The following is a 22247-nucleotide window of genomic DNA, read 5'->3' as shown; positions in this document are numbered from 1 at the left end:
TTGAATGCCACTTTGGTGAATTAAAGTACCAATTCCCTTCTGAAACAGCAAAATCTGTACATTTATTCCAAACTTTTGGCCGCCAGTGTATTTATGTTTAGCAGCTAAATAAATTAACAGCACAAATTATGGTTACTCCAGGGATGCTTGTGCATCAGTATCAGATGCTGGAAATATCCCGCCCCTTACTGAAATGGAAAATATTATTGCTTATCAAATATCCAATCATGTCTGAAATTAATGTTCTGATTGGTGGATCAGATTAGTCAGACTGTCTGTCTTGCCAGTGCCATCAGTTGCTCTCCGCATCCGCAGCTCTGTGCGCGTTACTCTCTGTACTCTTTTCACTCATTAGTGCTGCAGAATCATTATAGTAGATGGAAAGTTCTGGGTCAAAAGCCTACTTGTTGTTCTGGCAGCCATACGTATCATCACTTATTTTAGGTCGGCATACGGCATATACCGGCATATGCCCTTGACTACACTTTAGTCTCCCATTCAGTTGATGAAAACAAGCTGCTTGATAATGACGAAGGAATTACATCAAGATTTAGATTGGAATACAGGTGCGAAAAACTTAATATAAATAAATATAGCCTGCTCCTGTCTCACAGTTGCTTCGTACTAGTGATTACATCATTGCAATGATATAAGAAATATAAGAAATATTTAAGATTCCACACAATTTTGTGATCAGTAATCAAATAAGCAAATTTGTGACATTAACTGTGTTAACTCATTTTGTCCAAAAGGACAGGATTTCTTTCATTAAATCACTTTCTCAAGATGCAGGATCATGAATATATCATCGTGTTTTGTACACATTTTTCACTCAAACTGTTATGCTGATAATATCATATGTAATGAAAAATAAACATTTAAATTAGAAAAATTAAACATTTTCACAAGTGGACTCAAACTCTCAACTCTGTCTCTGGCCCTCTGTCTAAAATTATCGGATTTAAGCTAACTGGCCCTTTAAGACTGCAATGAAATCACCCCATGTTCTGATTGGCTTAGATCATGCAGCCCCTCAAAAACAGCATCTTTCAGATCGACTGATGTGAACCAATCGCATTGATGTATTATTGAACAAGAGAGAGTGTTGTATGTTAACATTTTTAAATTGTATTTTCTTAAATGTCTGTTTAACACTCCAAGATCCAAAATAGGGTGCAGGGAACCACCCTTCTTTGGAAAGAGAAAATAATGGAAATACTGTTGTCATTGGTCTGGGGGGAACTACCCAAATTGCCCCTTTCTCTGAGAGAGAGGAAATGACCTCTTCCAGAAACTGAGTAGAGATCTCATTTGTCGACGAAAAAATAACACCACCAAAACGGGGTTTCGTGGCAAACTGAAGCCTCTCCCCCACTCGGGAGCCGACACAGTGTGCCAAGCTTGTATGTGATTTGTGAGTGTTCCCACCTGCCACCTGAACTGGGGCATTGCACTTGGCTGCAATCATGGGCAGCATGCTCATTTTTGATGCAATGGTGCCATCTAGCGGACAGCTTGGGGGCAGAATGTGGGACTGCTGAGAATTGTTCACTCTCATCAGTTGATTTTCTCGATTCTTTAAAATTTATATTTTCAAACACTTTGTCCGAAGCCTTTATTGAGAGTATGGAAATGGTGTTGTGCATACGTTGTGTCTATTGAGTCTCTTTCCAGTGTAAATTCTCATTGAACTGGAGCTATGCTACTAAACAAAGGATGGGAACCTTTGTGTCAGGACCTAGAGATCTGGAACTGATCGGGCCCAATGGGACTCAAGAAACCGACAGATTTCGGGCCGGGTTTAGGTCAGTTTTTCAAGTAGGACTTTGGATTCGTGTTTTTAATTAATGAAAAAATAAACAGGCTTACCAAACTTGTTTTGCGCACGCACTCTGATAGACACACGTTAACGGATGAGCTAGGGGCCATTTATACCAAATGTGTTTTTGCAGGCGTCTATTCTGTTTTATCATTGTTTAAACACATGCTGGACAAATGTCTTTGACATTTGCACCACGTCTCGCTTTTTCTTCAGCGTCTCATGCAGGACCGGCATATTGTAAACACCATGTCAAGTTAAGAAGAACTTAACATTTTCAAAAATGCATGTTGAGATGCCTGCGCTCTGTTTCATTCTTTCCGCTGCATCTAGATTGTTTTTAGCGCAGTTGTCTCAAAGATTCAACATTCTAAACAAGTTGCATAAAGAGGACCGTTGTATTGTTTTATATTATTCCAGATATTATTCCGGGTTTGGTCTTAAAATCTGAAAGTATCGTTCGGACCAGGTACTGTCTGGCCACATGGTCTCTGGTACAGTTCGGGTTTCATTTTAAGGCCCGTGCAGACCTCTAAGCACCGAATGAGAGTTTCCTCCTTTTGGGAGTAAGGATGGGAAAATCCGAACTTGTATCCATGGGGCTGACAACCTGGGAACCAGGATTCAAAACCCCCTGAACCTGTACATTTGGCAAGCCACTTTCTTTTGGAGTCAGATGGGGTTTCTTGGATGTGGCAGCAGAAAAGGACATTTTACCGGGGTTTAGGTCAGGCAATGTTGTGGTAAAAACACCCAGTAGTCGGAGACTGCGCAGGTCGTACAGCAGGTGCCTGGTGGGGTGCAGATTTTCTGAAAAGGCACAATTTAAAAGCCTCATCCTCCTTTTTGTCATCACAGCACTACTCCATTAGGACCACAGCCGGACCAAAAAGAGCTTGTCCAGTTTCCACTGGGTCTCCCACAGTGTGCCTCTTCTCAATGTCAACAGACCGGAGATTCAGCTACAGTGCGCGTTCACCCGCGACAGATAGAGCCAGAGCATGGCCAGAGGCTTGGACAGCCTGACGGGCATTATGAAGAATGAGGCCTTTGACCATGACAAATTCCTTGCACAACATCGGTGAAGGGGAGCCCTTCTCCGAAATGTTTAACCATATCTTCCTTGAGTTCAGCCTGGTAGGCTGAAAGAAGGGAGGACACATTCAGAGCTTGAACAGCGAGAGCTGAAAAATGGAGGCAGAGAAGCAGTCCATTTTGTTAGGGAGGATGAAAAGAAAGCAAACCTCTCTGTGAGGGGTTTAGGTGTCTGGCTATTGACGGATCGATGGTGGGAGGGTCACCCATACCGAGCGCGGCCATATCCTTCACCTCCAAACTGGCGAGACCGTGCTTAAGGTCAATAGTGCTTCATGTGCTTCACGCATGCAGGAAGGATGGGCAGGAGATGTTTTCTCAGGCCAGGCAGCGGCCCCAGCAGTTTCCCGTCATAAACATCCCTCTCCTGATCAGCAGCATTTTGGAGGGCCGCTTTCTCACACACCTCGAGATGGATGGTGTGTGGTAACAATGCAGAAATATTCTGAGCAGTAATCCTCCGAAATCACAGTCGGATGCAGGGAAAATGGCTACGAGGAAAGGCAGGACCATAAAGAAACACGAAGGCCAGCGATCGTGGGTGGCTTGCAGGCTGAATAAAACAGAAAACTCAGCTAAAACTCCTTTGGCAGTCACGCCTGGCACAAAGATGTGTCCTTCTACAGACTGTTAAGAGAGAGCCAAATGTGAAAACCAGTCGAGCTGTGAGTATTCCGTATAGAGGTCGAGAAAAGTGAATGTCAACTATGGAAAGTAGTTCGTATAGGTTCTTTTATGCCCTGAGGTAAAGAGGCGGCCTTATGGGAACATTGGACATGCACTCCTGTGTCGAGCCAGACTTGGTGTAATTGGATGCCTCTGCAGAGGTCAGGTGCATATGCCCTTCCATAGGTGGATCTAGAACTCGAGATGATGAAAGAGAACTTGAGCATTGCGTCTTTTAAAAAGGCACAAAATGCATGATAACGGTCAAAGCAGTTCATCCAGTTCATGTTCTGTGTAAGTCCCCTTTGTTGTAGATAAATCTTACATGACAGGCCGATCTCTCCTCTTCGTCTGTGACAGACTGAGCACCAGTGGGTGGGGCCAAGGGTGCAATAATGAAAAATAGCCATTGATGTCTTGCTGGAGGCAGTCATATGCAGATGGATTTGGCCCTTGTGACATCACAAATTCCACAAATTCCAAACGAGCTGTTTCTGGAGGAAGTTTTCTGTTCTGAAACTTACAGTATGTTTTTATAGTACAATGACATCTTATATGTCAAAAGATGATGACATGATTCCTCATGTCATATCGCTTTAAAACTTTTAAAATTAGTTTAAACTTTCAGACAAGACTTTTTAAGTGTTTTTCAAAAGAACCATTCATTTCATTTGGGGAAAAACATATTTTAGAGTAAAAAATTATAGTGTCTGCCTTTAATATTACAATTGTTTTTATATATATATATATAGCCATTTTAATAGTGCTTGTGATTTGGAAGTGTATTTGTGTTCTTGTGTTTCATGCACGTATCTGTGTCAAAAATATGTCTGTAACTTATTTTTAGCATGAGACAAAGCTATATCTGTACCTTTATCAGCTGTGTCCTTGTTCCGCAGGTCTTTGTAATGCTGACAAGCAGAACAAGGCTGGTTACACAGCGATCATGTTGACTGCTCTGGCTGCCTTCAATTCTGAATGTGACCTTCAAACCGTCCTACAGCTGCTCCGCACTGGCGACGTCAATGCCAAGGCCAGCCAGGTGTGCCTCCTTCTGGTCAACTAGTATACTTCACTATGAAAAAAAATCCAAAATGTGGCAGTAATCAGGGACATCATGAAATATTTTTTTTATCTGTGCCTTTCCTGACTCACTTTGTACCCTAAGCAAGATAAGACATGACCAAAATTAAGGGGAAAAAAACACAAATTGGACAACTATGTGTAAGATGGGATGGTCTAATCAATGGTACAGTTTTTGTTTAGCATTAAAGAGGACCAGGTTTAAAATCCCAATACATTGTATGTAATTATGTAAAACAACTACATTGATGCAGTATATGGAAAAGAGAAGCTCTGACCTTTTTTCACAGGAATCAGAAGGGGCTCATACTCTCAGTCTGAATGAGCATTACTCTTCTAGCAGTCAATATAAGATCTGTATGTTAATCTGCATTACACTTATGCATTTGTGGGTTGCAGGCAGGGCAGACAGCGCTGATGCTGGCAGTCAGTCATGGCAGAGGGGACATGGTGAAAGCTCTACTGTCCTGTGGAGCCCAGGTCAACCTGCGTGATGATGATGGATCCACAGCACTCATGTGTGCCTGTGAGCATGGGCATGTGGACATTGTGCGCCAGCTGCTGTCCGTGCCAGGCTGTGATGCTACGCTTACTGACAATGTGTGTATTTTTCCATTTCTCAAGCCTGATTCCATAATTGTTATTGCATCTGTTAAATTCTGTCTTTTTTTCTATGTCAGCCAATTGTGCATGTTAGGAGGTTATACTGTGTGCATTGACTGAAATACAGTGAGGTCCAGAAGTCTGAGACCACAGTGAAAATATAGGATGCTAAATCTGATTCAAACGTTGAAATAAAAAAAGCATTTTGAAAAGAAAACTTGTAACTTAAAATGAATAATAAATACTTAAGTTTCAGCACTATTTCTTGGTCAGTCATCAATAAGCAAATTTGTGGCATTGATCATGTTAACATCCACTCTTTATAACATTCTCAAATGCATGAGGATGAATGCTGGATAACATGAATCATCTGGTTTTCAACAATTTTGAGTCCATGCCAGCTTTAGTGCATGTTGTAATTAAAGTGAAGGAGGGTCATACCTATTACTAAGAAATGCAGAAATTCAGGTTAATTTGTCTGATAATATACACTGCCTGGCCAAAAGAAAAAAGTCTCCATTTGGATTTAAATAAGCAGATACTTAAGAGGCTATGATTTGAACATTATTGCAGTCATTAATATGTTTCAGCTGGCAACAATTCTTTTAACCCCCAACTGATGAAGTGTGTAGCTTCTAATTTCTTAACAGCCATGTAGGAAGATATATGCCGTGGTTGTGGAAAAGATTGTTACTGTGTTTCAGAAGGTTCAAATTATTGGCCTGCATCAAGCAAAGAAAACAACAAAAGATAAACAGATTTCTGAAATCACTGGAATTGGGTTAAGAACTGTCCAATGCATTATTAAAACCTGGAAGGATAGTAGTGAACCGTCAGATTTGTGGAAGAAATGTGGTCAGAAAAAAATCTTGAATGATCTTTATCGGAGATCACTAAAACTCTTGAAGTAAAATTTCAAAAAATCAACAGTAGAACTCACAGCTATATTTAATAGCGAAAGTAAGAGCATTTCCACATGCACAATGTGACGAGAACTTGCAGGATTTGCATTTATCAACTGTGTGGCCACAAGAACGCCACTTGTTAGTGAAGCTGATCGGAAAAAAACAACTTCAGTTTGCTAGGGAGCATAAAGATTGGACTGTGGAGCAATGGAAAAGGTCATGTGGTCTGATGAGTTCAGATTTACCCTATTCCAAAAGAGATGGGTGCGTCAGGGAAAGAAGGGAAGTGCATGAAGTGATGCACCCATTATGCATAGTGCCACTGAAATAAATGATGTGACATTGCATAAGGTTGTCGAAACAATGCTATGCAATGCAATGAGCGCCATTCTAAATGCTAAAGGCAGTCCAACTATATATTTAGAGTATGCACGATTTGGGCAGGCAGTTTAATTTGTAACAATACCCAAAAAATATGTTATACAAATATATTATTTTATATTTTAATACATCTGAAAAATTCAAAAGTTTAAATGATGAATCAGACTTTTGGACCCCACTGTATATTTAGCTCTCACAAAAAGGTTTGTTATGGTTGATGACCATATTGTCAATTTTCTGTTGCTGTTCCACAGGATGGCAGCACTGCTCTCTCCATTGCCCTGGAGGCCAGTCAAAATGACATCGCTGTGCTTCTTTATGCACACCTTAATTTTGCAAAGCCGCCTTCCCCTGTAAGTGCTCTTTAAAAATATTACCGCCAAATGGCAGACTTCAGCACAAAGTGTTGCATGTTTCAATTTGTTTTTGGTGCAGTCAACAAGTTTTTCCTTTTCAACAGGTGTCACCAAAGTCTCCAATTTTGGGATCTTCTCCTCCCACCTCTGAAATGAAGTGACCCCTTAATCAAATGGATTTCATGAATTTGATGTCAACTCTTCCAGCAGAAGTTCCTCGTCCATTCCACTGTGTGTGTATGTGAGTTTTTGTGTCTATCTGTATAGATGTGTACAGTATAGGTACCTACATGTAAAAAAATTTTAGGGGGAATTTTCTCCACTTTTCCCCGATTTTGCTCTAAGTCCATGGGGTGGCGTAGTGACTCGCCTCAATCCAGATGGCGGAGGATGAATCTCAGCTGCCTCCACGTCTGAGACTGTCAACCCGCACATCTTATCCTGTGGCTCGTTGAGCATATTACCACGGAGATATAGCGCATGTGGAGGCCCACGCCATCCACCGCGGCATCCACGGCCAACTCACTACGCCCCCAACAAGAGCAAACCACATTATAGCGACCTCGAGGAGGTTATCCCATGTGTCTCTACCCTCCCTAGCAACCGGGCCAATTTGGTTGCTAAGGAGACCTGGCTGGAGTCACTCAGCACACTCTGGGATTCGAACTCGCGAACTCCAGTGGTGGTAGCCAGCGTTTTTACCACTGAACTACCCAGGCCCCCCTACAGGTCTTGAAAAGACTCTCTTAAGACTCTTTTAGAAAAATAGCACTTGATACCATTGGCCTTTTTCTGTTGTTTTTTTTTTTTCAAAATTCTGTTCAAATTTGACAGTATAAAACTTTCTTTTTCCACATGACATCTTAGTTTTCAGTCATCAGATCACAGGTCACAGGTAGCTGCAGAAGAAAAGATCATTTAAATAGATGTGATTCAAGTATGAATTACCAAAAATGAGTGTGAAAGCAATATAATTTGTTGTGATGTAGCAAGTGTTACATTATAGAGTTAAATGATGTAATTGCATTTACTTTTAACTAGCCAGCTATGTTTAACATTCAAATCATCCAGTCTTAGTCAAACAGCAACTGATTGAACTTGTAAAAGTGTAGTGTAAACAATTACAAAATCATGTATCTTGATCAAGTGTCCTTTCAAAGTTTTTACAATCCTCAGTAAAATAAGAGTTTGACAAGAGGTATCTGTTTTCACACCAGCTGTTTTCAAAACATACAATTTGAAAGCTTTTACATAGTGATAGTTTGTGATGATGATACTAACTTTAATTATACAGTGCAGTTGTCTCATCCTACGGAGAGAAACCTAGAGGTTAGGTCACTTTTCTAGGAGATTTGTATAGCTATATCTTTTACAAGCAGTAAAACAGTATTTTAGTGTTTTTATTGAATAGATGCACAGTGTGAGACTTCCACCTGCTGTAGCGTTTGTAGGCTTGTTTTTGTGTAAATCATGGACAGCATCGGACCATACATTCTTTCACAACCAGTGCAGTATTACAAAAGTGTGTAGTCTCTTGAGGACGTACTTTGTTTAGCCTGAGGACCTCAAGGTGTTTCTATTGTGAAAATATAAAGACTGCAGCGGTTATTATAGTGTGCTTCAGTGTCGACAATGACATGTATTGAAACTTTATTGACTGATGGCTCTCCAAAGACATGAACCTATAGATAAATTCAGAGAGATCTCAAAAAGGTTATACAGGAATCTTTGTGTATAAGATTGCTAGTTGCAATGATACTTAGCCAGTGAAGGTAATATGAAGGTACGCAAGTTTTACATGTAGAAGTTTCTAGATTTGGTGGATGAGACCTGATGGAGTCTAGCGAGTGGACTGAGTCAGGTATCAGTAAAATGCACATAGTTTGGTACTGGCACATTTTCACTGAGCACTATTAAACATTTGATTTAGTATGTTTTTGCTCAGTGGCTGGTGGTTTTAGGGTCCAGAATGTGGCGAGAAAGCTCATAATTGTCTCTGATGAATGTAAGATGTTTTCCAAAAATGAGAATAATATATGTCATCTCCAAAGTTTTAGTGCAAATACTATAGAATTTTTTGTAGACGTGTTTAACCACACGAGTTGGTGGTTTTAACATTTTAAATGGAAGAGCTTTGTTTTAATTTGAAGGACTGTTTTGACTTGTTTTGTTTACCCACATTGTACACGTGCTTTCTCATAACCAGTTTAGTCACTAATTAATTTTATTCTCTTTTGTATTTGATTTATTTAACACTCTTTGAATAGCTTTACATGTGTAATATCTGTTCACAGCCTTTGTGTATCTTTTGGCACATTTGCCTGCTATGTACCTTTTACGTGAAGTGCTCACATTGAAATTGGTTTGTTTTTTCCTCGTTTTGAAAAAGAAAATAAATTTATATAAGTGGAAATGTGTCGCATGGTACATGGTATTTCTTTAACGTGCAAGCAATATGGGATTACTGGAGGCCATTTAGAAAAGAAATTGGTCCAACTTGCAGACTTTCCTTTTAATATGCCAGAGTGCGTAATAATAAAATAGTTTGAAGACCAATGCAATGAATTTAAAGACTTTTACATCATGAGAGTTGCTAATTTGTGTCATTACATAACCAGTATTTTAGACTTTATATTCAGAGTTGGCTTATTCCAACTTTTTCTCCAAACTGTGAAAAATGTCAATTAATTACATACAATATCAAAAATCCACAAATCTCACATTACACAAAGTGTACTGAACACTTGAAAGTTGGTCAAGACCATGGTCAGATCTTTACATAATTAGGACATGTGGGAAATAATGGAACACTTTCAAGAAAACAGTTTACATTGTTTGCGGTTTACAAACATTAACGCCAAGTACTAATTTATCTAAAAAAAGAGCAAGTTTACAACCAACATGGATAATGACATGTACAAGTGCAGCTTGCCTTTAACACAACACATATGATCTAAGCCACACCCTATTTATCATCAAACATCTTGACATCTTGGGTCCTCAGAAGAACCATTTACCAAATGGTTCAGCAAAAAGCAGGAAGTACTACCCTTGTCAAATTCGTTGTAAACAGGATCAGTGCCAGCCATGGGTGGGAACTCCAGCTAAACTTGATAAACCCCGTTCATGTTTTCTGTAGATAAGGTTTGATATCCAGCCCTTTTCTCTACAGAAATAAAGGCTTGTTTGGTAAAAATATTAATGTCAGATGTTTTATCGCACCCAGGCAGTCTGTGAATTAAATGCCAATTTATGATTACAAATCACGGCATCATTCTTGAAATAAGTGATTTTAGTGCCATCGGGTGTGTGCAAGCAGTCTTTCTGTTTAGGTCCGAGAGATCTCAAGCCTCTTATAGCTGAAAACATGCCCATGAGTGACCCGTAATGTGACTCATATTTGAATGCAGAGTTTCAAAACCTCAGGTATAAAATATGAGTAAATGTGAAGACTTTTCTCATGCTAATATTTTCTGTCTATTTGGAGGTCTAGTGGTTTAGATTTGGTCTGTTGTGTTTTTCATTGTATTTATTCTTGGTCAAACTATCTCCACACACAAATAGGCAGAGCCTTGCTATCTTGAATAACATACACATATTGTTCTGTTATGTATATATTTTATGCAGACAAGAAGTGTATATTAATCGTTCATCATGCATGCACAGCATATCTTTTTTCATGTCCAAATATTCAGGTTTTTGTGAAGGTTTTTATTAAGACTTTGACTGAAATGCTATATACTAGACACTATGTAAACACATATTTGGGGATTATCATGGGAAACAAAGACTTGGAATGAATGTATTAATAATTGCATTATCATCCTGACCAAATTCTTGATACGCTAAATTTACGAAGACCCAAATTTTCAATATTATTTTCTTTTTGAATAATCTACAGTTGTTGTTGTTTTTATGTTTAGTTTTTTTTCTTCTTTTTTTAGTTCAGTAACTATTGAACTATTAAACTATTCCATTCATTTGAAAGACTCAACCCAAGTTTGGTTTACACACAAAAAATAATTTTCTTAGTAGCTTGTCTTAATGTGTTGATGCCTTGAACTTTAAGGTGCACACACACACACACACAACATACAGAATATATAGTCCATTTCATTACTTGATGTATTAATACTTATGATAATTTATGGATTTTTGCAGTGCGTTAAAGCTTAAATAATTTATCTCTTAGATAAGTCAAATGAAAAGACCCCTCAAAAAAATTACAAAATAAAAGTAATGAATAAATGAAACCATGTGCTTCATAAAAGGCTTGGCAATCATGCCTTCTAACAAGTGCACTCAAATGGACGCTTGTCTCATAGTTTTGTTCTAAAAAGTTTGAATAAAAAATGCTTAAAATGCTCTTATGATTGACAATGAAACAGTCAGCTGTGTTTTGCTTATCTTATTAGATACAAGGCCCCTCCCAATGCCCTGCCCCCCACTTTTTCTTTTCAGTAGTCCACAACTTGGGGAGGTGGAGTTAAACTTTGTATTCAAAACAGTGTCTTGCTCAGCTTTAAAAAGCCCTGCCAAAACACCAGATTGCTTGAGTTTTTTTTGGCACACTGTCAACAGCAACCTCATTAACCATGAGTCTTTCTGCAAAAGACAAAGAGACGGTGAAGACCTTCTTTGGCAAAGTTGCCCCTCAGGCTGAGGACATTGGCAACGAGGCCCTGTCAAGGTAACATTTGTTTAAGTTTCGATCAATAATGGATATTTATGACATTTGGGGATCTTGTAACTTCTATCTCCTCCTTTTCAAATCCTTTTAGGACTCTGTCAGTTTACCCTCAAACGAAGACTTACTTCTCCCACTGGGCAGACCTGAGCGCTGGCTCACCCAATGTGAGAAAACATGGGCTGACAGTAATGAAGGGGGTCCTGACCGCTGTGGATCTGATTGATGATCTCAAGGCCGGTCTGCTCACCCTCAGCGAGCTGCACGCCTACATGCTGCGCGTCGACCCCGCTAACTTCAAGGTATGTTTTGTTGAAAATACATTTATTTGAATTTACACAATTGTATCTATTTACACCATTGCATATAGTCTAGACTTTAGAAAAAAACATTGTTTTGATATCAGATATCGTGTGTGAACTGCAACCATAAAATGGGAACTTTTGTTTTGTCGTCAGATCATCAATCACAATATCCTTGTGGTGCTCGCCATGATGTTTCCTAAAGACTTCACTCCTGAAGTGCATGTTTCTGTGGACAAGTTCCTCGCTCTGGTCAGCCTGGCCCTCGCTGAGAAGTACCGCTAAAGTGGACTCTGTATTCATTGTACTCGCCTTAAGAGGATGAAAATAATAAAATGATATACATGAAATCAAGCAATCTCCTTTTTGTGTCTGTGCACCAAAACACATGTGACAGATAGGACAGTAATTTACCATTCTCGCTAAACTGCATTTGTAAACGTTTTCAAATGCAAAAATTCCTCAATGCTGTTAAAAAAGCAATGTTTCCTGGGTTAAAACAAACTGTGGTCCTCAGTACTGACATGAAATGCAATGCAATGCAATGCATTCATTTATTATACATTGCAGATTTAGTTTTATCTTAAACTGCTGGAGAATGAAACATTTTCAGACTGTGATTGTGTTGCTTTCAGGAGGGTGTATATGCTGTATTTTAATAGCACTGTATCTTTAGTCCGATCAGTAAATCTTTTTTCTAAAGAGCCCCTCCACAAATGCTGAATCTTGGCAGAAAGCATGATATTACTGAAATGTAAAATATGGAGCTTGTTTTCTCCGATTTGGCTTAAGTACCCCAGTTGTTTACATCTGTTAAAATAGTTCATTAAAGGAAGGACACAGCTGATATTAGAGGAAACATTTCTCCTCTTTATTTATTATTTTGCACAATAGATCCACGTGCTACAATTAGCTACAACTGTTTGCATTATTTAGCTGTTAAGTTTCTTATGTTAAATACTCAACCTATTAGGTTTCTCTCCTGTATGTCTAAATGTAAATAAAGAAATGTATTAAAGTGCGGTCACACTAGACCTTGCGCTCCATTCACTTTCATTCGTGCGCATACAAACGCTGCATTCTAGCATTTGTATATTACTGTTTGTTGTGTTATTTGTACTAGTGTTATTTATTAAAAACAGTGCCCACAGAGTGTGACATCATTGCAGGGTCCAAAGTCATTTCAGATGCTCAAAACTGCTGCTTTAGTTTATAAGATTATGCAATCAGTTCAGTCAGACAATTTAGTTCATTTTCCTCATGCTCACATAACAAAACAATAACATTCTGTTCTTGTCTTATTTTAGTTATTCCATTTTTATTTCTAAGAATGCACTCTGTAAATCTTAAGATTTACCCATTTCATTTTCATAACAAAATTTCAATTGGATAATCTTTCAAATTAAAATGTATTATAACTATTATACTAATGTCAGATGTTTTATCACACCCAGGCAGTCTGTGAATTAAATGCCAATTTATTATGTTTTATACTAAATATAAGTTTGTTATACTATTTTAATTTTGTGAAACATTACACAATTAATTTTTGTTATGAAATTGAAGTGCGTAAATCTAAAAAAAAAATAAAACAAATTAAAAAAAAGACGGCTAAAATATTTTTTGGAGTGAAAGTCCATGCACGGACCCAAGCTAGTTTTGAATGTTTTAATTCTTCAAATAGTATTGCAATATTTTGTGTGTACATTAGCCTGCTTTACAGTTGCAAGGAATCCACAAATAGCCCAAAACTATCTTGTTTTTCCATCTTCTTGACTTATTAGAAAGGGGTGGGGAAAGATTGCTTTGCAGAATTAGACATACTGTACTGTGCCAAGATTGTAAGAGATTTTCAGATAGGAGGTTTCTTATCTGGTTAACCATTCTTAAAGGCTGACATAGCAGTTACTTCTCCGCGACCGCCACTTGCACAAATTGTCTTACTGTACTGCATGCAAAATGCATATTTGCAGAATCCACAACTTGACAGCATGTTCGTCCAGACGACAGGTAAATTTGCTAATCTTCTAACTAAATATTCAGTTCAAACAGCTCTAAAACTAAAGATGATGACGTTACTGTTAAGTGTTCAAAACTTTTGCAAACCCAATGTAATTACTTAGTATTCAAACCTATTAACCCTTTTAATCTTCTATTACAATAAGGTGTATCAATGACCTTTCATGTTTTCAGAACCTTGTATTGGCTCATTCTTAGCAAATGAGGTAGATGATAAGGTTATTAAGTCTTTTATAACATTAAAAAGAGAAATAGCTAATGACATGACAAGACAGCATCTCTTAAAACATTTAATTTACAGTATGCTTTTTAAGTGTTACCTCAATGTCTGTTTTTCATTTTATAAATTAACATCTGCAGGCCAGTGGTGATTGGTAAATATGGTATGTTTGTTTGGAAGCTATGCAAAACTAATTGTCCATTGTTTGGTGTCCATATCCAGTACACTGTAAAATCAGATCAGAGGTTAGATGGAAAAAATGGCTATGCAAACTTCCAAAATGTTTCAAATAAGTGTCATCCAAATGAGTAACAGCACTCACTTCGGCTCGTAGGTATGTCTACCTAATTCAGGCAGTCTGTGTTGCTAACTGCTGAGTATTTGGGATCATCAAACAGGTTGTGTGTGGAGCTGTCCAGTGCTGAAACAGGCAGGTCGTAGACACAGCAAATGGCCATTTCTTATCCATTAATCACTCTGGTAATCTAAGATCTCTACCAAACGCAAAGTATTGCTTACACATTCAGATTCCTCTGGTCAGCACATGGAACAGAGAACTAAAAAAGGTCAAGAATTTATTTTAAAAGGGGACGTCAGAACAAGTGTTGAACAAGCACGTTTTTCGCGTCTCCTTCGTTATAAGCTACTAAAGTACTGTCTGTTGCATACTAAATAGTGCGTACTGCATACTGCATTCCTATGTTGGGAGTAGGCCTAGTAGCCTTTGTTAGTATGGCATTACAAACATAGTGTTAAACATGGAATGTATCTTGTTGAGATTTGAAAGAAAGACCATGTGACATGAACTCCGCCTCTTTCCCTCCCTGAAGTTGTCCGGATCCACGTGAAGCTTCTCGGAGTGCAGCACGCTCTGTTATAGAGGTTTTCTTGATATCATGACGTTCATCCAATCTGTAAATTAGCTGTGCACTTTATACTTATCAGTGTGTTAACACGAGGAACTTTACTGTGCCAATAATGTCTCGGACTTGAACAACTGATCTGGTCTGTCGCCAGCAAACAGTTCTACAGCATCATGTAACGCTGTCATGCTTGATCCAGTTCCCGGAGATCTGCAGAGTTTATTTGACTGGGTTCAGCTGTTTTTGGCTAAGTTAGAAATAAACCAGTGGAATTGGACCAGATACTCCTAGCAACATGACTGTTGTTGCATAATGGATAAAAGCTTATTTGTATTTATTTTCGACACAACTAGTATGCCACAAAAAAGCTGCTGTGTACCAGAATAATCTATACAGTGAGTGACACCGCCTAAGAAACTTCTTTACAAACAGGCAAATGCAATGATAAAACACACATTTCCTCAACAAGGCGTGGCCAGAATTAAACCATGTTGAATTAACAAGCGAATGTAAAAGTAAATGTAAGATCATCGAACAAAACCAAGCAAATATTTTAAGTTTAAACAAAACACACTGATCAAGAGTGTTAAGTGCTATATATTTGTGTTTTGTATTTTTCTAAAACAATTACTTAAATGTCGTTTACACCCGAAACTAGACGTGTCTGATTAAGATAAATAATCGTGGATCATTTTTGATTGTAGAAGTTTCAGAAAGAGTCTGTTTATAATTTGTGGGCATACATCTTAAAGTATTATTTAGCATTTTAATTGTTTTAATAATTCTGATTTTAAATTAATTTGACGTCATCTTGAGACCCCTTGGAAGTGCTGAGGTGTGCTGAGGCCCCCTAGTGGGGTCCCGGGACCCTGGTTGAGAACCACTGGTTTACAGTTTAAAAAGTGGTAATCTGCAATTGTAACTATTTCTAATTGAACCCTTATACATTTCTAAAAAGTAAAAAAAAAAATATATATATATATATATATATATATATATATATATATATATATATATATATAGGACATTTGTTCAGTGCTTATTTTCCAAATTTACACTAACAGAGGACATTTTTTTTCTTTTCTTTTTCATTTGTGCCTCTGGTTAAACATTATGACTTGTTTTGGGTACATCATTGTATCATGAGGTGAGGACATATTGTGTACCTTTAAAGGTGTTTACTTCCTCTGAGAACAAAAAATACATTTTTGTCTCTTTAGGTGAACGCGGAGGTAAACAACGTCATTTTCTGTCGTTTTTGGTAATACCGCGTTTTTATATGCTGTTCAATAGATTCACTACTTCACTATAACAAAGGTTTTGTCAAGAGACCAAAAATGTGTTTTACGTGGTAACATAACGAGCTTTATCAAAGTCCAAAGTGTTATTTATTCGGACTAAATTTACCCCAAAAAACGAGGTCCCACCAACGAAAGTAACCTGAATGCGTTAGATAAAGTAGATCCTTGAGGTACAATTGCAAATTACCACTTTTGTCAGTATATTCATGTAGAGGAAACAATAAAAACAGCTAAGCCTTCTTTAAAAAAAAAAAAAAAAAAAAAAAAATCAGGAGATAAGGTGGAACATGATGCATCACTGGCAATGGCCCAGAATAAGTCAACTTTGGGGTTTCAAGGAGGGTCTTTGGCTTTATCTTATGCCTAGCCACAGTATAAAAAGCCAATCCTTTTGCTGTTAGCTCACAGAAGTTTGCTGCAAAGTCATCCTTCCACAATGAGTCTCACTGCCAAAGACAAAGCTGCCGTCAAAGCTCTTTGGGCCAAGATCTCAGGAAAGGCTGATGATATTGGTCAGGATGCTCTTTCTAGGTAAGTTCATTTCTAATGTCTCTCATTTAATGATTTTTATCCGGCATCTATCTAAAATGTATTTCATTGTGTCTGCCCAGGATGTTGGTGGTCTATCCCCAGACCAAAACCTACTTCTCTCACTGGAAGGACCTGAGCCCCGGCTCGGCCCCTGTGAGGAAGCACGGGTCGGTTGTAATGGGTGGCGTTGGAGAGGCTGTCGGCAAAATCGATGACCTCACTGGTGGGCTCCTAAACCTCAGCGAGCTGCATGCTTTCCAGCTGCGGGTTGACCCTGCCAACTTCAAGGCAAGTGAACTGAACGTGTATCCTGTCTTTGTTTTTCAGTTATATTTTCTTGGCCGAGGTAACCTTATTTGTTTTCTATTTTTCCTCTGTAGATTTTGTCCCACAACATACTCGTGGTTCTGGCTATCATGTTCCCCAACGAATTCACTCCAGAGGCTCATGTGTCTATGGACAAGTTCCTCTCTGCCTTGGCTTTGGCTCTGGCTGAGAAGTACCGATGAACACTCGCTAGTGCGATCACTTCAGATGCGTCAGTCGAATGCCAGCAAGATCATGTCTTATGATGATGCAATAAAATGATCATGAAAAATCTGAACTTGACTTCATGTCTTTGATGCATACCTTTTGCAAAACATATGGGTGTCAGTGAAGTATGATTTAAACAGGGGTGTTCACACTTCCATGGAATTGCAATTTCTATTTCACAATGTTTGGCTTCTATAGCAAGATACCATACAACATTTGAATACATGCTACACTGTGGGCCTGAGCCTATAATTTGACGTCTGGTGTTTAAAATGAATAAATCAATGAATAAGCATAGGCCCTATCGCAACATTTTCTCTCAAGCCTTTTAAAGATATTCTTTCACTTTCATAAGCGATGTCTGCAAATCTATGAATAATATCATACATAATAAATAGCATATTATTTAAACAGCATGCATTTGTGCAACTGTCGTTAAAAAGAACTGAATTGACTCTTTTTTGCTCTGTCATGGAAATTTGTCTTTGGCCCCCCACATTCAGTAGCCTGCTCCACCTCATACCACCAAATATCAAATAAAATAAACACGATTCAATATGCCAAATACATTAAAGGGCAATACATTCCGCTAATTAAATAACAATAGCATAAAAAGTACAGATAATAAAAATAATGGCAATTATTCAATAAAACGCTTGAAGATGGAATAAAAGATCTCTTAAAGATACTCTTAGTGGCTCTATAGAGCATTCCTTTTGGCAATTGTTCAATTCGTTAAATAGAGAGTGTAACGGATCATTCACTGTCAGTGTTGCTTTCCTAGTCTTTGAATTATTTATTTCATGCATCTTCCTTTGAGGGTTTGCAAAGATTTGACTTGTTATATTCACTTCTTGTTCATTCTTGTGACTGGCCCCCAGATTTCCATACCAACATGTAATGTTTTACCTCAGGTCACGATACTCTCTACAAGACTTGTATAGACCATTTCAAGAACATTTTTGTTAACATAAAGGCTATTCAGCTTTCTGAGAATGTACAGTCTTTGCATTGCCCTTCTTATTTATGTGGTCTGTATTCGTAGAGAAGTTCAAAGTATATAGGTGAAATCACTATCACATATAGCCAGCACCCTTTGAGGTGACAGCAGACGTTCTAAGTCTGTTTAAAAAATATATAAAGCATTTCCAAGACAAAAATATCTTGAGGCAAGAAAGTATAACTGACGTCACGTCTGGCTTTGATGTTAAACGTTAAACAGCAGAACATGTACTCTCATGTGAATTCGCAGACTATCTTGTTGAATTTGATAAAGGCCACACTTAACATGATTTCAGTGAATTTGTACGATTTAAGGATTGCTGCTGCAATTGCATAAGACATTTCCATCTGAAACGATTCATTTTTAAATAATGCACATAATCTAAATAAATTAGAAAAAACGGAATAAATTAGTAAAAATAATGAGGTGTAGAACGTCCAAAATTAGTAAACAAAATTAATATAAAAGAAAATACTATTTGGTGAATGCAGCAACTGCAGGAAAATTATTTCAAGAGTCACGCATTTTTTTAATTCCATAACAAAATTCTATCAAATTGAATTGAGTAATCTTTAATAAACTTTAATTTAAAAAATGTAAATGTTATAACTTGAATTCATATTGTTAGAAAAATTACACAATTTAATTTGATGGAATTTTGTAATGAAAGTGAAATGCGTAAAAATAGGCAAAATTATTATTATTATTATTATTATTATTATTATTATTATTAATAATAATAATAATACAATATATACAATATATAAAATAATTTATAAAACTATTTTATGACAATTATTTTGAAAATTTAGATTTGATTACACCAATAAATCGTTGTACTTGACATCAGCTTACACAGTTTAGTGATAGAAGATTTTAAATGATTTAATATGTAGCAGATGTGAATCTTCTATGTATAATATTATCATATTAGAGACTCATAACGAAAAAAAGACAAAAACAAAACAGTTACAGACATTGAGTCCTGTTAGAGACTTCCCAGTTTGAGAAATGTCATCTTTATTTCTTACTCTTAATGTTTTTTTAGAAATCGTGTGCTCAGACTATATGAATCATCTCTCTTATACCATCAAAGAACGCCATCTTGACGTCATAATCGTTTCAAGAATGTCTCCTCTTTGATCTATGGCCTATACAATTTGTAATGTACGTCAGTAGCGTGCATGCAAACCTAAAGTATCGACCAGTATTACCATAGGTTGGTGGTGGTGTAGTGGCTAAAGCACAGGGCTGTTAATCAGATGGTCACTGGTTCTAACTCCAGGTTGCTCTGGGGGAATTGTCCCTGTAATAATTGCACTGTAAGTCGCTTTGGATAAAAGCGTCTGCCAAATGCATAAATGTAAATGTGAATATGTGTTGATGCATTTGTATCTGTTTATAATAAAAACCTTGCAAGGTCACTTGCCTTAAAGGCATGACCTGTAAATCAACCTTGTTACCCCTCTAAAAAGGCATTGTTGTATTCCAGCATATATTTAATATATATATTAAGTGGATACAAATGAATTAATAAAGAACGTGTTTTATCTATAGAAATGGAAGATAGAGCGACCCTTCGCATTGGCCTCACATTCGTCTGTTCGTTTGAGAAGCATGTGAAATAATGACATATAAAGTTATTTTAGTTGTAGCCTATTCTAAGCCAGCCTGGTATTATTGTGGCATAAATCAATATCATTTTAAGATTAGACGAAGAGGTGATCGTATTAGTTCATAGTTAGCTTTGTATATGTTTCAACTAATAACTGATGTGTAAGCAACAGTTTATACAAATGTTTTGTTTTCAAATAAAAAGTGTCTGCAGCTGCAACAACCCCATAAAGACATTTCAATAGAAAAGAACACAAAATACACTGAATGTTGAATACTGAAACATTTATTTGCTTTCACTCTGAAGAACAGATTCTTTTGTTGAAACAAGATAGGTGGTGTATCAGTCAAAGCATATTTAGCCTCTAGTGGTACTGTCTTCCCAGGGAGGAGACCACAACAGCGAGGAACTTCTGGAAAGCGGCCTGGACTGCAGGTGTGAATGAGGCTCCCATTTGAGCAGCAACAACGACGGTTAAGCAGTCAGCCAAAAGCTGAGGGAGGACAGAGTGAGATGTTTTATAGATATGAGAAGCCAATTCAAAGAACAGGACTTACTAAGAAAACTTATTTGCAGGATATGAAATGTGGGCGTCAAATTACCTTGAAGTTGTCAGGATCTACATGGAGCTTCTCGGAGTGCAGCACACTTAGCTCGGCATAGGTGCCTTTGATGTCGTCCATGTTCTTCACAGCTCTGTCGAGGCCGTTAAGGACAACGGCACCGTGAGCCGCAACCATGGGGTTTCCCATGATAGCAGCGGCGTTGTACAGGTTTCCAAATTTACCGAAGTACCGCTGGGTCCAGGGGTACACAACAAGACATCTAGGAGAAGGAAATGAGTTACTTTCTTAAACCAAAGTATCGAAGCAACATATGTTCACTAAAGTTCGTGTAATTGCCAGAATTCACTACCTTGCCAGAGCTTGTTGGCCAGTGACATCGTAGTTCATCTTGGAGAAGATGTCCTGGATGGTGTTCCGCTCAAACTCTGTCCACTCAACCATGTTGTAGGCTTGTGTTGTTCAGACTAAGTGTCTTAAACAGAAGCTTAAGAGTCCAGTGAACAGGGAGTTTGAATGGGGAACTTTTAAATGCTTTTCACTACCCCACCCATTTACAGGCTACAGGGTGACAGGTTTGTGGGTTGGTTTAGTCACGTCAGTCCAGAATATGCTTATCAGCTATCAGCTATGTTTTTTTTTTTTTTTTTACATTTGTCTTGTAGCATCCTCAACGCACTCTGATCTTTAGGAATGGCAAATTAAACAGTTAAAGTGTTAAAACAGTCTCCTATATGCAGAAATGTCAATGCGCAACAGAAGCTGCGCATAACACCCAAACAAAACATTTGAACACATTTAAGATTTACGCATTTCAATTTCACAACAAAATTTCTTCAACAAAATTACATTAATACAATTGAAAATATTTAGGAGCTTTTATTTGATTTTATTGATGACTCAATATAATTTTATTGACGTTTGCTATGAAGTTGAAATGCGTAAATCTTGGAATTGTTTTTGGGTTGAGGGAGACGATATTCTGTTGATAACTGATTCTAATATATAGGCAACCAACATGTTATTAAAGAGCAAATATTGTCACCGAAGTGGGATGTGATGGGAATTATGACATTGGATTCGGGTTCTCTATAGTCTAACAGGGCTTAATTATCTCAAATATTTCTCTGCCTCTCCGTAGCTTCGTGAAAGAAAACAGAATTTGAAAAGTTTTATCGACAAGTCACGTTTTATCTCACGAACCCATCACAATTCACACAATCACACTAAATGTCACTAATATACTACTTGCACACACAAATATAAATAATAATAAATAAATAAATAAATTACCCATATTGATAGGATAGCATCTTGCAGTTGATGGAGATTTGTGGGATGCACATCCAGGGCACGAAGCTCCCGTTCCACCACATCCCAAAGATGCTCTATTGGGTTGAGATCTGGTGACTGTGGGGGCCATTTTAGTACAGTGAACTCATTGTCATGTTCAAGAAACCAATTTGAAATGATTCGAGCTTTGTGACATGGTGCATTATCCTGCTGGAAGTAGCCATCAGAGGATGGGTACATGGTGGCCATAAAGGGATGGACATGGTCAGAAACAATGCTCAGGTAGGCCGTGGCATTTAAACGATGCCCAATTGGCACTAAGGGGCCTCAAGTGTACCAAGAAAACATCCCCCACACCATTACACCACCACCACCACCAGCCTGCACAGTGGCAACAAGGCATGATGG

At 37.8% G+C, this 22247-nt stretch overlaps 4 protein-coding genes across 4 annotated transcripts in view; 3 read left to right on the top strand and 1 right to left on the bottom strand.

The window, feature by feature from the left end:
- Positions 1-9325, top strand: part of LOC127648058 (KN motif and ankyrin repeat domain-containing protein 2-like) — a 38818-nt gene extending 29493 nt beyond the window's left edge. Inside the window, 4 exon segments of the mRNA XM_052132649.1 lie at positions 4480-4622; positions 5063-5263; positions 6807-6905; positions 7013-9325. Coding sequence (XP_051988609.1) covers positions 4480-4622; positions 5063-5263; positions 6807-6905; positions 7013-7069 — 500 coding nt within the window. The 3' untranslated portion in view covers positions 7070-9325.
- A 1654-nt stretch (positions 9326-10979) lies between these two features.
- Positions 10980-12228, top strand: LOC127648056 (hemoglobin subunit alpha-2-like). Its single transcript, XM_052132647.1, has 3 exons — positions 10980-11598; positions 11690-11897; positions 12054-12228. The coding sequence occupies exons 1-3, from the start codon at positions 11504-11506 to the stop codon at positions 12180-12182; spliced, it is 432 nt and encodes a 143-aa protein (XP_051988607.1). The 5' UTR covers positions 10980-11503; the 3' UTR covers positions 12183-12228.
- A 4386-nt stretch (positions 12229-16614) lies between these two features.
- On the top strand, positions 16615-17411 carry LOC127648057 (hemoglobin embryonic subunit alpha). The gene is made up of 3 exons (XM_052132648.1): positions 16615-16831; positions 16912-17119; positions 17212-17411. The coding sequence occupies exons 1-3, from the start codon at positions 16737-16739 to the stop codon at positions 17338-17340; spliced, it is 432 nt and encodes a 143-aa protein (XP_051988608.1). The 5' UTR covers positions 16615-16736; the 3' UTR covers positions 17341-17411.
- A 2917-nt stretch (positions 17412-20328) lies between these two features.
- Positions 20329-21028, bottom strand: LOC127648054 (hemoglobin subunit beta-like). The gene is made up of 3 exons (XM_052132645.1): positions 20899-21028; positions 20586-20808; positions 20329-20476 (listed from the first exon to the last, which is right to left on the bottom strand). The coding sequence occupies exons 1-3, from the start codon at positions 20988-20990 to the stop codon at positions 20348-20350; spliced, it is 444 nt and encodes a 147-aa protein (XP_051988605.1). The 5' UTR covers positions 20991-21028; the 3' UTR covers positions 20329-20347.
- Positions 21029-22247: the final 1219 nt, after the last annotated feature.

The sequence above is a fragment of the Xyrauchen texanus genome, chromosome 8, assembly GCF_025860055.1.
Source record: "Xyrauchen texanus isolate HMW12.3.18 chromosome 8, RBS_HiC_50CHRs, whole genome shotgun sequence".
Taxonomy (NCBI): Eukaryota; Metazoa; Chordata; class Actinopteri; order Cypriniformes; family Catostomidae; genus Xyrauchen; species Xyrauchen texanus.
This window is presented reverse-complemented; position numbering and strand designations above follow the sequence as displayed.

Coding starts and splice junctions, on each gene's coding strand:
- LOC127648056 (XM_052132647.1), top strand. CDS start 11,504: ATGAGTCTTTCTGCAAAAGACAAAGAGACGGTGAAGACCTTCTTTGGC. Junction 11,599..11,689: donor GGCAACGAGGCCCTGTCAAG/GTAACATTTGTT, acceptor AAATCCTTTTAG/GACTCTGTCAGTTTACCCTC. Junction 11,898..12,053: donor TCGACCCCGCTAACTTCAAG/GTATGTTTTGTT, acceptor TTTTGTCGTCAG/ATCATCAATCACAATATCCT.
- LOC127648054 (XM_052132645.1), bottom strand. CDS start 20,990: ATGGTTGAGTGGACAGAGTTTGAGCGGAACACCATCCAGGACATCTTC. Junction 20,809..20,898: donor GGCCAACAAGCTCTGGCAAG/GTAGTGAATTCT, acceptor TCCTTCTCCTAG/ATGTCTTGTTGTGTACCCCT. Junction 20,477..20,585: donor TAGATCCTGACAACTTCAAG/GTAATTTGACGC, acceptor GTCCTCCCTCAG/CTTTTGGCTGACTGCTTAAC.
- LOC127648057 (XM_052132648.1), top strand. CDS start 16,737: ATGAGTCTCACTGCCAAAGACAAAGCTGCCGTCAAAGCTCTTTGGGCC. Junction 16,832..16,911: donor GGTCAGGATGCTCTTTCTAG/GTAAGTTCATTT, acceptor GTGTCTGCCCAG/GATGTTGGTGGTCTATCCCC. Junction 17,120..17,211: donor TTGACCCTGCCAACTTCAAG/GCAAGTGAACTG, acceptor TTTCCTCTGTAG/ATTTTGTCCCACAACATACT.